Consider the following 16,434-nt stretch of genomic DNA (forward strand, 5'->3'; position numbering starts at 1 on the left):
ATAATTTGCCACTACTAATACTGTACTAAAAACTACTTACTTCAACAAAATAAATAAAGTATATATAAACTAACAGCATACATACTGTTGGGGTTAAGCAGAAATGATGATAATTAGCAGTCACATTTTTGGTTTGTAAGGCTTGTTTCACATCCCATGGCAGCTTTCCAAACAAATGGCTGCCATTGTAACCTGTACAGAAAAAATACAGTTATATAAATATAGTTATGAAGAAGAAGAATAAACAGATGATAATCCTTTGAAAATAAGTGAAACACTGAAAATAAATAAACACTTATATACTTATAAAAATTCAGCAATAATTCAGTTTCAAAGTATGGAATTTTGTTTTCAAATACACTTTAATAAAAAAATATATATTTGAAAGTCCCAAAAATCTTATTATACCTTTATTTTATATTTAATATAGTATAAAGGTTATAAAAAAGTTTCTTTATAATTAAAATAAAATAAAATTTAACACAAATTATATTTGCAATTGACAGACACAGGAACATCTTTTATTTAATCTCATACTGAGCTTTAGGCACACTAAAACTGAATTACAAGAGTTGATCATAAAGTTACAGAAGGTGCTAACTACAAGGAAATCTTTCAAAATAAATTTAAAAAAGATATATCTTTATATACATATGAAATTTACCTACATACTAAATGACTGAGCCTTTTATCCTATTGTGAAATCAAATTATTCATGCCAGTGTTAAAAAAAAATTTGGGTTCTATGCATGTAACCAGTTGGGAACCAATTACTGAACATGAAAATATAAGTACTCCCGCCAGAGTCCTGCATTGAGTCAGGCATCTGCAGAAACTACAAGTTACCCATAAGAAAATAAGAAAAATTAATATATTAACCCATAAAGTAACTGTTTTTGTTAGTTTTTCCTAAGTAATATTATTTGTTATTATATATTATTACGAAATTATTGTTATGAATATTACAAAAAATTAATATATTAACTTATAAATACTGTTTTTATTAGTTTTTCCTAAGTAATATTATTTGGAAATTATGTTTTTGTTTGTTATTTGGTTTTTAGGAGCATTAGCAACTAAGGCCATATTGCTCCGGGATATGCGGTGGTCATTCCCTGACCTTTCCGCATCCTCCGTATTTGGTGGTGACGGGCTCGAACCCCGGTCTAATCAAGAAGCGTGTGCTACGCACTGCTGCTCCTTCCCACCTGGCTACGGAGGCGCTGGAAATTATTTAGTTATTTGTAAATTATAATCAAATTTTTATTGCAACACTATTTCATTACTGCTATTTTATAAATTGTGGACCTTTTAGATATGATTACCTTTCTAATTAGCATTGGTATACAATGCAAGAAAGCAAACTTATCATCAGCAAAAAAAAAAAAAACCTTCCCATTTCACCCCTCCATCCATTTGTTCCAAATACCTCTCCAGCTCAGCCTTAAATTTATTTAGGCTATCAACTTCCACAACAAAAGATGGCAGTCTGTTTTACAAATCAACCACCTGCTGGCAAAAGGCAAACTTCTGCACATCCATTCTACAACTGTCTTTCCTCAATTTGAATCTATGCACCCTCAGGTTCTTAATCCAAGCAACAGGAAGAATCCCATCAGCATTCAGCTTGCTCAACCCATTCAAGGCCTCATACACCTCAATCATATCACCTCACAGGTACCTACTCTCCAGGCACTGCAATTTGCAGAACTTAAGCCTTTCCTGGTAAGAGCACCCCTTTGTTCCCCTAACCAATCTTGTTGCCGTTCTATGTACTCGTTCTAGCAACTACATCCTAAAATGAGGCCTCCAGACCTGTACACAGTACTCTAGGTGTGGCCTGACCAATGCCGTGTACAACAGGATGATCACCACCCTATCCCTACTAGCAAAATTCCTATATATCATTGACAAGACTCCATTACTTGCCCTGGCAGTCCGTCTGCACTGCTCAGCAAATTTCATATTTGACTGGACAATTACTCCCAGGTCTTTTTCACTTTCCACTTCCCTGAGTATAGTACCACGCAGTTGGTACATTTCTGTTCAGTTATTGCTACCCACATGCAGTACTTTGCATTTGTCAATGTTAAACTTCAGTTGCCACTTCTCAGCCCATTTGCCCAACTTATCTAGATCCAGTTGGAGTAGCATACTGTTGTTAACAACACTGCCAACCTTCGTATCATCTGCAAACTGGGACATTAATCCTGATATACCTTCATCAATATCATTGATGAATACACAATGGACCCAGTACCGAACCCTGGGGAACTCCGTTAATAACATTTGTCCACAAAGAGCAGTGTCCATTGATTACCACTCTCTGTCTTCTCCCACTCAACTATCCCTTTATCCATTGTAACAACTTACCCTTAATGCCATACCTCTCCAATTTGTACAGCAGTCTTCCATGTGCAACAGTATCAAAAGCTTTCCTGAAATCCAAGTATATGATATCAATATTTTTGGCATTCAGTTCCTTTGTAACCACATCATAGTATCCAATCAAATTGGTCAGATAAGACCTCCCTTTAACAAACCCATGCTGTGTCTTAACTATTACTGCAGTCTTGTATATAACAGATCCTGCAATGCTTCTTTAACCAGTGATCCCATTATTTTGCCCGGGACACAAGTTAAACTAACAGGTCAAAAGTTACTTGTGTCACCTTTCGAACCCCCCCTTTGTGAATTGGTGATACATTTGCATACCTTCAGTCCATGGGGACTTCCCCCGAGTCCAAGGAAGCTCTCATAATTATGGCTAAGGGTTTGCTTACTTCCTTTGCTGTCTCCTTTAATATAACTGAATAGATCTCGTCCACCCGAGGTACCTTCCTTATGTTTATCTTCAATAATTTCTCCTCCACTTTGCTCTCAGTTATTACAAAATCACTTAGCTAACTGTTAGAGTTTGATAAACTTCTGGCTCTCCCCTCATTGAATAACTCCTCCATAGCCAGGTGGGCAGGAGCAGCAGCGTGTAGCACACGCTTCTTGATTAGACTGGGCTTCGAGCCTGTGACCACCAAATACGGAGGATGCAGAAAGGTCAGGGAATGACCACCGCATACACCCGGAGCAATATGGCCTTAGTTGCTAATGCTCCTAAAAACCAAATAACAAACATAACAAACAAACATCTACTACCTGAGTATGATTATCAATAGTCAACCCATCTATGTTATGGTCCAATCTGATTCATCCCTTTCCTTCTAGAGTTCACATAAGTAAAGAACTCTGCTGTTTTTCTTTACATCCTTTGCCAAGGATTTCTCATAATCTGCCTTCGCCTGCCTAACCTCCTTTGTGACTTGATTACAGGCAAACTTGTATCTGGCACAGGCTTCTGTGTCACCTGCTAATTTATATGCATCCCATACATTTTTCTTCTCTGCAACAAGCCTCATTAATTCATCTGACATCCATTTAGGCCTGAACCTTGAACAGTATTTCTTAGTTGGAATTAAAAGCATAGTAGCCTCAAGGTTAAGTCCCTGAAGGCTTCCCATTTAGAATTCAACATTGGTAACATCATCAGTTGATCCCACTGTACAGAATTTAAAAACTGTCTGAGGCCCCTGTAGTCATCTTTACTAAAGCAAAAGCCCTTCCCTTTAGACCTGATAGTAGTTACATCTTTAAGTAATTCCCATATCAGTACATTGTGATCACTGTAACCCTTTATCTGCAAATTCTTAATGCATGAATAATCACTGCTGATAATCGGATAAAGAGTATTACTCCCTCTGGTTGCCTCTCGAGCATGCTGCTGTAGAAAACAGTCATCCAATAAATCCAAAAAAAGCATGCTAGTATGGGAGTCACCAACCCACAAATTCCAGTCAATATCTGGAAAGTTAAAATCCCCCATTATAAGACATTCTGATTTACTGGCCCACTCTATTTCTCTGCACAATTGCCCATTATACTCATCAGATTCATTAGGCCTATTACACACACCTACTCTCATTTTTTCTTTCCCAGTGCTTATGTGACACCAAACAGACTCAACACTACATTGTCCACCAACATCAATTGTATGCACTTCCTTAGATTTTGTGTGTTTCTTAACTAACAGCATAACCCCTCCTCTCTTAGTATCCTGTCTATCCTTTCTGTACACATTGTACTCAACAAATTCCAATTCTGCACTGCTTATATCTGTGTGACACCACATATCTGATATCCCAACAATATCTGCCTTTGATGTCTTGACTAGCACTTCGCGCTCATCAAATTTATTATCTATACTCCTAGCACTGGTGTACATACAAGTATGCACCTGTTTCTACTCTTAGTGATCTTAACACAGCCCATATATTTATTTGTTCCTCTATGACTCCCAGCAGTCCTGGAAATCTCCATTGCCTTGCTTTCTATGCTTCTGCTCATTCTAATAGAAGCAGTGCAAGAATCACTTTTGCCTCTTCCCTCCGGCCACTGTTAACCTTTTATTCAGTGTATCCCCCCAAGTTAGCAGTTTTCCGACCCACCTAACACTGCCTCGATGGCATCAGCAAATATTCTTGCACCCTTTCTATTTAAGTGTACCCCATCCCTGTAGAAGCAGTCTCTTCTGTCAACCAGCACAGACCAGGCTGAAAAAAATTCTACCCCTTGAGCCTTGCACAATCTTTTCAGGGCCGAATTGATCAACAAGGCTCTCATCATATACTCCCTCCTATCGTGTCTGGGCAGAATTGCAGACACTTTCAAACTCAACCCTAATTCATGGCTTTTTTTTCAACAGTGACCTGTACTTGTTAAGTAATTCCACCAGTCTTGTACTCTTAATATCATTAATGCCCACATGTACAACTATATCACCTTTTGTGCTCTTAAAAGATATCTGCTTTACAATGTCATCAACCTTTGCTCCTGGCAGACATACCCTGGTCCTGTTCCACCTATCCTATTTACATAGCATGTTCCCTGTTTCCCTGACAATAGTCACCAACAACTATTACTAGTAGTTGTATCCCCCCAAGCTAGCAGTTTTCTGACCCACCTAACACTGCCTTGATAGCATCAGCAAATATTCTTGCACCCTTTCTATTTAAGTGTACCCCATCCCTGTAGAAGCAATCTCTCCTGTTAACAAGTACAGACCAAGCTGAAAAAAATTCTACCCCTCGAGCCTTGCACAATCTTTTCAGGGCCGAATTGATCGACAAGACTCTCATCATATACTCTCTCCCATCGTATCTGGGCAGAATTGCAGACACTTTCAAATTCAACCCTAATTCACGGCTTTTTTTTTTTTTTTTTCAATGAAACATTCACCTCAGACTTTAATTGTGATTAATGTTTATACATTATGTTAAAGTGACAGCCACATTCACATGCAATTGAAAAAAAAATAAATACAACTGATGCAGAAAGAACAATAAAATTAGAAGATATCAGAGATATCTCACTTAGTATTAGTAATGACAAATGAGGCAAGAAAGCAACTTATAGTGTATCAATCTAAAAATAATAAATAAATAAAAATAAAAAAAATACATCCCACATCACCTGTCCATCTCTTACAGTTTGTTTAGTTCATCGCTGAATTTATTCAAACTGTTCATTTCTAAAATAAGAGATGAAAGTTTGTTCCAACAATCAACTAACTGCTGTCTGAAGACAAATTTCCACACATCTATCCTGCAATCATCCTTTGACATCAATATTCCTGCCTCGTGAACAGAGTGAGCAAGAGAAAGAATTCCATCAACACTGAGCTTATTCAATCTATTCAGAGCCCTAAACACCATAATCGAATCTCCTCAGGTTTCTAGCGTGCAGAAACCTGAGCAGATTTGTAATTTGCAGAAGTGGAGCCTTTTCATGTTAGTTACTACTAGGCGCTAGCTATCGACACAAATGCAACTCCGTTGCCTAATATGACACCACTACAAATGGCACTCACATTTTTGAGTAATTTTCTAGGCCAATCCACAAAACAATTTCATGTTATCATAATATATAATATTGCACTAAATTAATTCCATATCATAGCTAAAATATGTAACGTCAATGTGTGTGTGGACACATGTGAGTGCATGAGAGAGAGAGAGAGACAAAACACTAGTGAGATATTAAAACCTTGTTTAAATTTCTAAGATTCTAAATATTAAAAAAAAAAAAAAAAAAAAAAAAAAATGAATACCTGGAACAAACTCAAGTGGCAAAGCTATATCACTTGCACTACATTTCTCCATGTAATTAGTTTGGTTAGCTACTATAAAATTCAATAATTCAAATCCAAGACAAGTGCCCCAGAGTGGAAAATAATCCCCTTTGGAGTAAGCCTATAACAGAAGAAAAAAAATATGTTTTTAATTAATCTCAAGAAAATATCTCAAGAAAAAGAGAAACTACTTCATCAGATTTTTTAATGGTAACTCATGGAAACAATGTTATGTATTTATAAAACCACTCAACAATCTAAAAAATATTATTTGTATTAATTTTGGAGATTAATACTTGACCTCACAGAATATCCTAATTTCTATTCAAAATCTACAAAAGCTGCCTTCTACACATGTATTAGTAGTGACATAAGATGCAAGAAAGCAAGCTTATCAAAAAAGCAACCTTTTCATTTTCCACTAACCTGAGTGGAGTACCACATAGCTAGTACATTAATTTGGGATCACAGCTACCCACCCATACACAGTACCCTGCATTTGTCAATGTTAAACTTCAACTGCCCATTGAAGAGATGTATCTGGATAACTGTCATTAACCATCCTTCTAACCTTTATTTTCTGAAAATTTAGATATTAAGCCTGATATACTTCATCAATATCTATATAAAAAACAATATTTTGGAAAATGGTGCTTTTTCACATGCACACTTTTGCTTTCTGCTTTTGCTTTCTGCAAGGCAGGACTAACTGCTATTGCGTCATACTACAACAAAGTGATTGACAGGTCTGTCTCAAAGATGTTTTTACGACCTCTTAATATTTTACAGTCTTAAATTTTACTATATATAAAAGAATATTTATATATATAATTAAAGAATATTTATAAAGAATATTTTTAGTTTAGTGCTTTTAATTTTTAGAATTCTACATGTGATTGACAGGTCTGTCTCAAAGATGTTTTTACGACCTCTTAATATTTTACAGTCTTAAATTTTACTATATATAAAAGAATATTTATAGTTTATATATATAAAAGAACATTTATATATATGATTAAAGAATATTTTTAGTTTAGTGCTTTTAATTTTTAGAATTCTATGTCTCAAGGCAATGATTCAATTTTTTCAAAAGTTTCTTCAGCTATTACCAATGTTGTTAATAATGACAGTAATAGATCTTATCTTATCTTATCTTATCTTCCTTCATGGATTAGGTGATCCGCCTGTTCCGATGTTGTTGTTGTTGTTATTTGGTTTTTAGGAGCATTAGCAACTAAGGCCATATTGCTCAGGGGATATGCGGTGGTCATTCCCTGACCTTTCCGCATCCTCCGTATTTGGTGATCACGGGCTCGAACCCCAGTCTAATCAGCCTGTTCCGATCTTGAAGAAGTCTGCCCATCCTTTCTTCGGTCTTCCTCTATTTCTTTTTCTTTTTGCTCTATATGGGTAAGCTAATTTAGGGAATCTATTATCTTCCATTCTTTCTACATTCTTTCCATCTTTGTCTATAGTCTATAATTTTTTTCATTAATTGAGTAAATCTTTAATTCCTTTATAATATTTACGTTTGGTATTTTATCTAATTTTGTACGTCCTTTAATATATCTTAAAAATTTCATTTCTGCAGCTTTTATTCTATTAATGTCTCTTTGTTTCGGTATCCATGTTTCAGACCCATAAAGAAGTGTTGGTATGCCATTATAAAATTTCAATTGTGTTTCTTTCTTTGTTTTCTTAGCCAGAGTTCTTTTTATTGTTTCACATATATTTTGAAATTTCGCCAATTTCTGGTTCTTATATCACATCCTAGATATTTAAAATGTTTTACTTGTTCTAATATTTTATTGTCTATAACTATTTTTGTTCTCACTGTATTTTTCCCCTTAAAAGCTGGCGCCTCCGTAGCCAGGTGGGCAGGAGCAACAGTGCATAGCACATGCTTCTTGATTAGACCGGGGTTCAAGCCCGTGACCACCAAATACGGAGGATGCGGAAAGGTCAGGGGATGACCACCGCATATCCCCGGAGCAATATGGCCTTAGTTGCTAATGCTCCTAAAAACCAAATAACAACAATAACAACAACTCTTAAAAGCCATTGTTCTAGTTTTCATTGTTGATATTTTAACTTTATATTCTTCTGTTATTTGGTTTGTTTAAATACTGCTCTTTGTAAATTATCTTCACTATCTTGAATAATTACTTGATCATCTGCAAATAACAGTGTATTAATCCTATTCTTTGTATTTAAATATATATCTGTATTAATTTCTTCTTTCCATTTACATATCATATCCTTGATATTATGTTAAACAACGTTGGTGACAAGCTACATCCATGTCTAACTCCTTGATTTATTATACTTTCTTGTGTTAATTTATTACCTGTATCTATTACTATTTTTGTTTCTTGATATAAACTCTGATTATTTTTGTAAGATGCTTTGGGTAGTAGTTGTTGGTAATTCTACTGTCAGGGATGGCACCTCCATAGCCAGGTGGGAAGGACCAGCAGTGGATAGCACACGCTTCTTGATTAGACCGGGGTTCGAGCCCGTCACCACCAAATACGGAGGATGCGGAAAGGTCAGGGAATGACCACCGCATATCTCAGAGCAATATGGCCTTAGTTACTAATGCTTCTAAAAACCAAACTAACAAAAATAACTGTCAGGGAAACGGGGAACGTGCTTTGTAAAAAGGATAGGTGGAACAGGACCAGGGTATGTCTGCCAGAGGCAAAGGTTGATGACGTTGTAGAGCGGATATCATCTTTTAAGGGCACAAAAGGTGATATAGTTGTACATGTGGGCATTAATGATATTAAGAGTAGGAGACCGGCAGAATTACTTAACAAGTACAGGTCACTGTTGAACAAAAGCCATGAATTAGGATTGCATTTGAAAGTGTCTGCAATTCTGCCCAGACACGATAGGAGGGAGTATATGATGAGAGCCTTGTCAATCAATTCGGCCCTGGAAAGACTGTGCAAGGCTCAAGGGATAGAATTTTTTTCAGCCTGGTCTGTACTTGTTAACAGGAGAGACTGCTTCTACAGGGATGGGATACACTTAAATAGAAAGGGTGCAAGAATATTTGCTGATGCTGTCGGGGCAGTGTTAGGTGGGTCGGAAAACTGCTAGCTTGGGGGATACAAGGACTAATAGTTTAACAGTAGCCGCAGGTAGAGGTGAAGGTGATTCTTGCACAACTTCTATTAGAATAAGTAGCGACCTGGGGTGTTGGGGATTTCAGGGACGGATGGTAGTCATCGTGAAATAGGTGGGTATAAGGGATGTGTTTAGGGTAACTAGGAATAGGAGCATGTATGCTTGCATGCATACCAATCCTAGAAGTATAGTAAATAAATTTGATGAATTTGAAGTGCTGGTCAAGACATCAAAGGCGGATATTGTTGGGATAGCAGAGACATGGTGTCACACAGATATAAGGAATGTAGAACTGGAATTTGGAGAGTACAATGTGTACAGAAAGGATAGAAACAGAGGAGGGGTTATGCTGTTAATTAAGAAAAACATAAAATCAAAAGAAGTGCACCCAGTTGATATAGATGAACAGTGCACTGTTGAGTCAGTTTGGTGTGACATAAGCACTGCGAAAGCAAAAATAAGAGTAGGAGTATGTTATAGGCCTAATGACTCGAATGAATACAATGAACAATTGTACAGAGAAATAGAGTGGGCTAGTAAATCAGAATGTTAAAATCTGGGAAGTTAAAATCTGGGGATTTTAACTTCCCAGATATTGACTGGAACTTGTGGGTTGGTCACTCACACACTAGTCAGACTTTTGTGGATTTATTGGATGATTGTTTTCTGCAGCAGCATGTTCGAGAGGCAACCAGAGAGAGTAATACTCTTGATCTGGTTATAAGCAGTGATCATTCATGTATAAAAAAAATTGCAGATAAAGGAACCACTAGGTGGCAGTGATCACAGTGTACTGATGTGGGATTTACTTAAAGATTTAATTACCATCAGGGGTAAAGGAAAGGGTTTTTGTTTCCGTAAAAGTGAGTACAGTGGTCTCAGAAAGTTTTTAAATTCTGTACAGTGGGATCAACTGACCATGTTACCAACAGTAAATTCTAAGTGGGAAGCATTCAAGGAATTAATCGTGGATGCTACTAAAAGATTCATACCTATTAAGAAATACTGTTCAAGGTTTAGGCCTAAATGGTTATCAAATGAACTAATGAGACTCGTAACAGAGAAGAAAAATGCATGGGATGCATATAAATTATCAAGCGACTCAGAAGCCTATGGCAGATATAAGCTAGTGTGTAATCAGGTCACAAAGGAGGTTAGGCAGGCGAAGGCAGATTACGAGAAATCCTTAGCAAAAGATGCTAAGAAAAATAGCAAGGATGTCTTTACTTATATAAACTTTAAAAGGAAGGGGATGAATCTGATTGGTCCTCTTGACATCGATGGTTCGACTGTTGATGATTGTAGCAGGATACTTAATGATTTTGTAATAACTGAGAGCAAAGTGGAGAAGAAATTGTTGAAGTTAAACATAAGAAAAGAACCTGGGATGGATGAGATCTATCCAGTTATATTAAAGGAGGCAGCAAAGCAACTAAGCAAACCCTTAGCTATAATTAGGAGAGCATCCTTGGACTCAGGGGAGGTTCCCACGGACTGGAGATGTGCAAATGTATCCCCAATTCACAAAGGGGGATCGAAGCGTGACATGAGTAATTACAGACCACTTAGTTTAACTTCTGTTCCGGGTAAAATAATGGAGTCACTGGTTAAAGATGCATTGCAGGATCATCTAGACAAGACTGCAGCAATAATTCAGACACAGAATGGGTTTGTTAAGGGAAAGTCTTGTCTGAAATTTGATAGGATATTATGATATGGTTACAAAGGAACTGGATGCAAAAAATAATTTTGATATCATATATTTTGATTTCAGGAAAGCTTTTGACACTGTTGCAGATGGAAGACTATTGTACAAATTGGAGCAGAATGGCATTAAAGGTAAGTTGCTACAATGGATAAAAGGATGGTTGAGTGGGAGAAGACAGAGGGTGGTAATCAATGGGTGCTACTCTTCTAGGAGTAATGTTATTAGTGGAGTCCCACAGGGTTCAGCGTTGGGTCCACTGTTGTTTTGTATATTTATCAATGATATTGATGAAGGCTTAGTGTCAAAGTTTGCAGATGATACAAAGGTTGGCAGGATTGTTAATGACAGCAATGGCAGTGTGCTACTGCAACAGGATCTAGATAATTTGGGCAGATGGGCTAAGAAGTGGCAACTGAAGTTTAACCTTGACAAATGCAAAGTACTGCATATGGGTAGAAGTAACCCCAGAGAAACGTATCAACTGTGTAGTACTACACTTAAGGTGGTAGAGAATGAAAGGGACCTGGGGGTGGTTGTGCAGGCAGATATGAAGTTCTCTGAGCAGTGCAGACGGGCTGCAAGAGTAGCTCATTATGTATTGTCAATGATATATAGGAATTTTGCTAGCAGGGATAAGGAGGTGATTATTCCCTTATATAAGGCAATGGTCAGGCCACGCCATGAGTACTGTGTACAGATCTGGAGGACTCATTTTAGGAAGGCTGTAGATTTGCTTGAGCGTGTACAGAAAAGGGCAACAAGACTGTTGAGGGGAATGAAGGGATCCTCTTACCAAGAGAGGATTAAGTTCTGCAAACTGCAGTGACTGGAGACTAGGCACCTGCACGGTGATCTGATTGAGGTGTATAAGGCTTTGAATGGGTTGAGCATGCTGAATTCTGATGGGATCCTTCCACTTGTTCAGATTACGAACCTAAGGGAGCATAAATTCAAATTAAGAAAGGACAGATGTAGAATAGATGTGCAGAAATTTGCCTTCAGCCAGCGGGTGGTTAATTGCTGGAACAAACTTCCATCTGTCGTGGAAGTTGATAGGTTGAATAATTTTAAGGAGGAACTGGACAGGCATTTGGAGGGAATGGTGTGATTTTTTTTTTTTTTGGCTGATGCTGCATAAGCTCATACACTTGCTTTCTTGCATCACATGCCACTACTACTACTACATGGAGCAGCCATGTGCTGCACACAGCCTTAATTTAGTAAGAACCATATCTGCAGAAAGCTACTCTGCTGCCATTAATTTTTTCAGCATTTTGCAATCGCTTTACATGTTCTTGCAGCCTCACTACAAAGATGGTCTAAACTGAGTGTAAGAGAAAATACAATCTCAGCCAGAAATCACAAGATACAAGATGGTCATCACATTATGATGCTGCAAGATCACTGAAAAGATATTACAATGAAATCCATGAAGAGCTAATATCTCAGAATGTGAAGAACAAAAACTAACAGTGGCTCATGGATCAAAGCTTTGATATGAAAAAAAAAAAGCTGAATAGTTTAGAAATAGCATTAATGACAGTCCTTTTTGGGAACTGAAAAACATTGATAGAGTAAATAAATCACTCCAAGAACCTGTAATTTAGTTGTACTAATTGTAAAATTATATGATACCTTCTGGATTATTTGGTTGATGTTCAAGACAAAAACAAATTTGATGATTTTGAAAAAATAGCAAAAAAACTTTGTTCCAAATTCTGATTACAGACCATGTGAAGACCGAAAACTGACAAGGAAGGGACCGTTTTATGAAACAGTAGAGGAATTGGTACTAGAACTAAGCGCAAAAGATGCATTTCGAATTCAGGTTTTTTAATGTATTTTAGACATACTAGTCAGAAAAGGCATGCTGCATACAGCACATTACATGATCATGATACCTTCAGGTTTCTTGCAGACAAATATTTATCAAAAGATGAAGTTCAATCCAAAGCCAGAAAGTTAGTCAGCATCTATCTGTCAGGCTTGGAAGTAGACTGTTGATGAATTTGCGATTTTTTCTGCATTGTACAAAGTGTCTGTAGCAGAACTGATAAAATCCAAAATAAAAGATAAATTTGTTACGAGTTTTTGAAATGTGCATGATCTGAGGATTTATCTATCGATAACTGGATCAAATGCAGAAGGAGACAGATCATTTTCAAAACTTAAGCAAATCAAGAACTGTATGCACTCAACACTATGAGCGAAGATCATTATCGTCTTTGACTCTTCTGTGCATTTGAATGATATTACTCGTAATATGGGCTTTGAGTACGTTATGAAAGACTTTGCTGCAACGAGAAGCTGAAAAAGGAAACTTTCTTAGGAAATGTTTTAAGTAGCCTAGATATTGGGGAATTACTGTTTTTGAAATATAAATTTGAAGTTTGAGTTGCATTATTCTGTTTTTTTTTTCCCTTCCTTCATAGGTCCTAGCCACTGTGCATACAGTGCCCAATGGGAAATCCAGCCCTCACAGATGTTTTGATGAAACAAACAGTTACATAGAATGCGTAGTGACTAAGAGAAATTCATAGCAGAAGTGTTAAAGAAATAGCATTAATACACTGAAGCTGGTAACTATGTGACATAACAGCATAAAATATTTATAATTGTTTAGATATTGTACACAATTTGTAATTCTTTTTTTTTAGAATTTTTAAGCTCATAACACTAAGAGATACCTTTTTAGATAAATCAATAAAGATTTTCCCAGCCTTTGCATACCCTGAACTATTTAAATTGGCTCCACCTCCTGGAAAGAGTATCCTTTAAAAAAATATATAAATAAAAATAAATATCTTTGTAATTTAAAAAGTATATAATACTTCCTAAAATTAAATAAAATTTATCAGGGAGCAGCCTAATTAAATTCTTCTTACTAATACTCTCACAGCGAAAATATTAATTTTCACTGTGAGAGTATTAATCACCATACCTATTTATTTAGGATGTGCTTGACACAGACAGAATCTGTGTCAAGCACTGAAGTAGTAGTAAAAGCATCAATTCGTTAAATTCAAAGAGGTAAAACAATAATGCTATAAACAAACAACTTAAAGGGTTTATAATTTTTTTTCATTTCTTAACATTTAAAAAAAAGCTCAGTAAATATGTCACCTGTTTATAAAATGACTAAAGCTTTATTCCTATTGGAATTCTCTATAAAAATTTTCATTGCCACTTTTCCTGCACTGGCAAAGAATATTTTTATAGTTGTTGATCTCATACAAAAGTGTAGGGTTCACGTCTGGAAAACCTGCACCCTTATGTTCCTCAATCCATTTAAAGCCTTAAACATTTCAAACAGGTCTCTTTGAAAGTTCCGAGATTCCAGCACTTTTTGCAGAACTCAAAATCGTTCATAGCAAGAGTACCCTTTCATGGCACTAACCTTGTTGCTCTTTTATACATCCATTCCAACAGATCCATGACCATCCTGGAGACTTCCAGACATGTATGCAGTATTCAAGGGAGCAGCCTAGCCATTGTCTTATACAATAGTATAATCACCTCCTTCCACCCTGCTGGCAAAGGGAACTTCATGTCACTTTCTAAAGTTACCCTAGTAATAGTATTTGCCATATAGTGCAAGGAAGCCACAGACTTTTTCTGCACTAGCATAAAAAAAAAAAAAAAAAAAGGAGATAAGAAAATACAAATTATATGCTTCCCTCACACAGGTAATCCAGTTGCCCTTTGAATTCATATACACTTGTCAGATTCAACTACCTGTGAGGTCGACCTGTTCCAGCAATCTACAACTCGCTGGCTAAAAGAAAACTTCCTACAATCTAACCTAAACCTCAACCCCTGTAATTTGAATTTATGACCACTAGTTCTGAAATATTTTATAACAGTAAAAATTCCACCTCCATTCATTTTACTAATCCCTCTCAGAGCCTAATAACCTCAATCAAGTCACCTCTGAGGTGCCTGGTTGCCAAGCTCTTTAGCCCATAATTGGAGTCTTTCCTCATACGGGCATCCTTCTGCCAATCTCACCATTCAAGTTGCCCATCTGTGGACCCTTTCAAGGAGCTCAATGTCTTTTTTCAGATGAGGTCTCTATATTTGAACACATTACTCCAAATGTCTTAAAATTGCCTTATACAGTGGGATTATCACCTGCATATCTCTACACGATAATGCTTGATAAATCGTCAATAGGACACCACAGACTTTTCTGGCTGCCTGTTTACACTGTTCAGAAAACTTCATTATCTGCCTGTATTGCGACTCCCAGATTCCTTTCCTCCTCAACTGTTTTCAATACCCCAGGGGCTCACATCTGGTGAGTATGGGCTTGGCACATCTAGGGTCCTGAGCTGGATTGTTAACAGGAGAGACTGTTTCTACAGGGATGGGATACACTTAAATAGAAAGGGTGCAAGAATGTTTGCTGATGCTATCGAGGCAGTGTTAGGTGGGTCGGAAAACTGCTAGATTAGGGGGATACAAGGACTAATAAATTAACAGTAGCCACTGGAAGAGGTGAAAGTGATTCTTGCACTGCTTCTATTGGAATGAGCCGCAGCCGGGAAAATAAGATGCACGATATTTCAGAGACTGCATGGAATCATTGGGGTACAAATAAACACATAGGTTGTGTTAGGGTAGCTAAGAAAAAGAACAGGTGCATGTATACTTGCATGTACACCAATGCTAGGGGTTTAGTAAATAAATTTGATGAATTTGAGGTATTGCTCAAAACATCAAAGGCAGATATTGTGGGGATTTCAGAGACATGGTGACACACAGATATAAGGAATACAGAACTGGAATTTTGGGAGTACAATGTCTACAGAAAGGATAGACAGGATAGGAAGGGAGGAGGGGTTATGCTATTAGTTAAGAAATACATAAAATCCAAGGAAGTGAAGCCAGTCGACATTGCTGGACAGTGCAGTGTCGAGTCAGTTTGGTGTAACATAAGCATTGGGAGATCAAAATTGAGAGTAGGAGTGTGCTATAGGCCTAATGACTCTGATGAGTATAATAAGAAACTGTACAGGGAAATAGAGTGGGCCAGTAAATCAGAGAGTCTTATAATGGGGGATTTTAATTTCCCAGATATCGACTGGAATTTGGGGGGTGGTCACTCACACACTAGCAAGGCTTTTGTGGATTTATTGGATGATTGTTTTCTACATCAGCATGTTCGGGAGGCAACTAGAGGGAGTAATACTCTTGATTCGATTATCAGTAGTGATTCTTCATGCATTAAGAATCTGCAGGTAAATGAACCACTAGGTGGCAGTGATCATAGTGTGCTGAAGTGGGATTTACTCAAAGAGGTAACTACCATTAGGGGTAAAGGGAAGGGTTATTGCTTCCGTAAAAGCGATTACAATGGACTGAGACAGTATTTAAATTCTATACAATGGGACCAACTGATGATGTTACCAAC

General features: G+C 37.0%; 1 protein-coding gene across 1 annotated transcript in view; it reads right to left on the bottom strand.

The window, feature by feature from the left end:
- LOC150082404 (gamma-glutamyl hydrolase-like) overlaps positions 1-16,434 on the bottom strand; it is a 58,794-nt gene that overhangs the window by 12,326 nt on the left and 30,034 nt on the right. The window contains exons 4-6 of the mRNA XM_090380510.1: positions 13,709-13,793; positions 6,161-6,302; positions 86-192 (exon numbers count right to left, since the gene is read on the bottom strand). Coding sequence (XP_090236636.1) covers positions 86-192; positions 6,161-6,302; positions 13,709-13,793 — 334 coding nt within the window. The remainder of the gene's footprint in view (positions 1-85; positions 193-6,160; positions 6,303-13,708; positions 13,794-16,434) is intronic.

This window comes from Mastigoproctus giganteus, chromosome 8 (genome assembly GCF_048544385.1).
Source record: "Mastigoproctus giganteus isolate SK-2022 chromosome 8, ASM4854438v1, whole genome shotgun sequence".
Lineage (NCBI taxonomy): Eukaryota > Metazoa > Arthropoda > Arachnida > Uropygi > Thelyphonidae > Mastigoproctus > Mastigoproctus giganteus.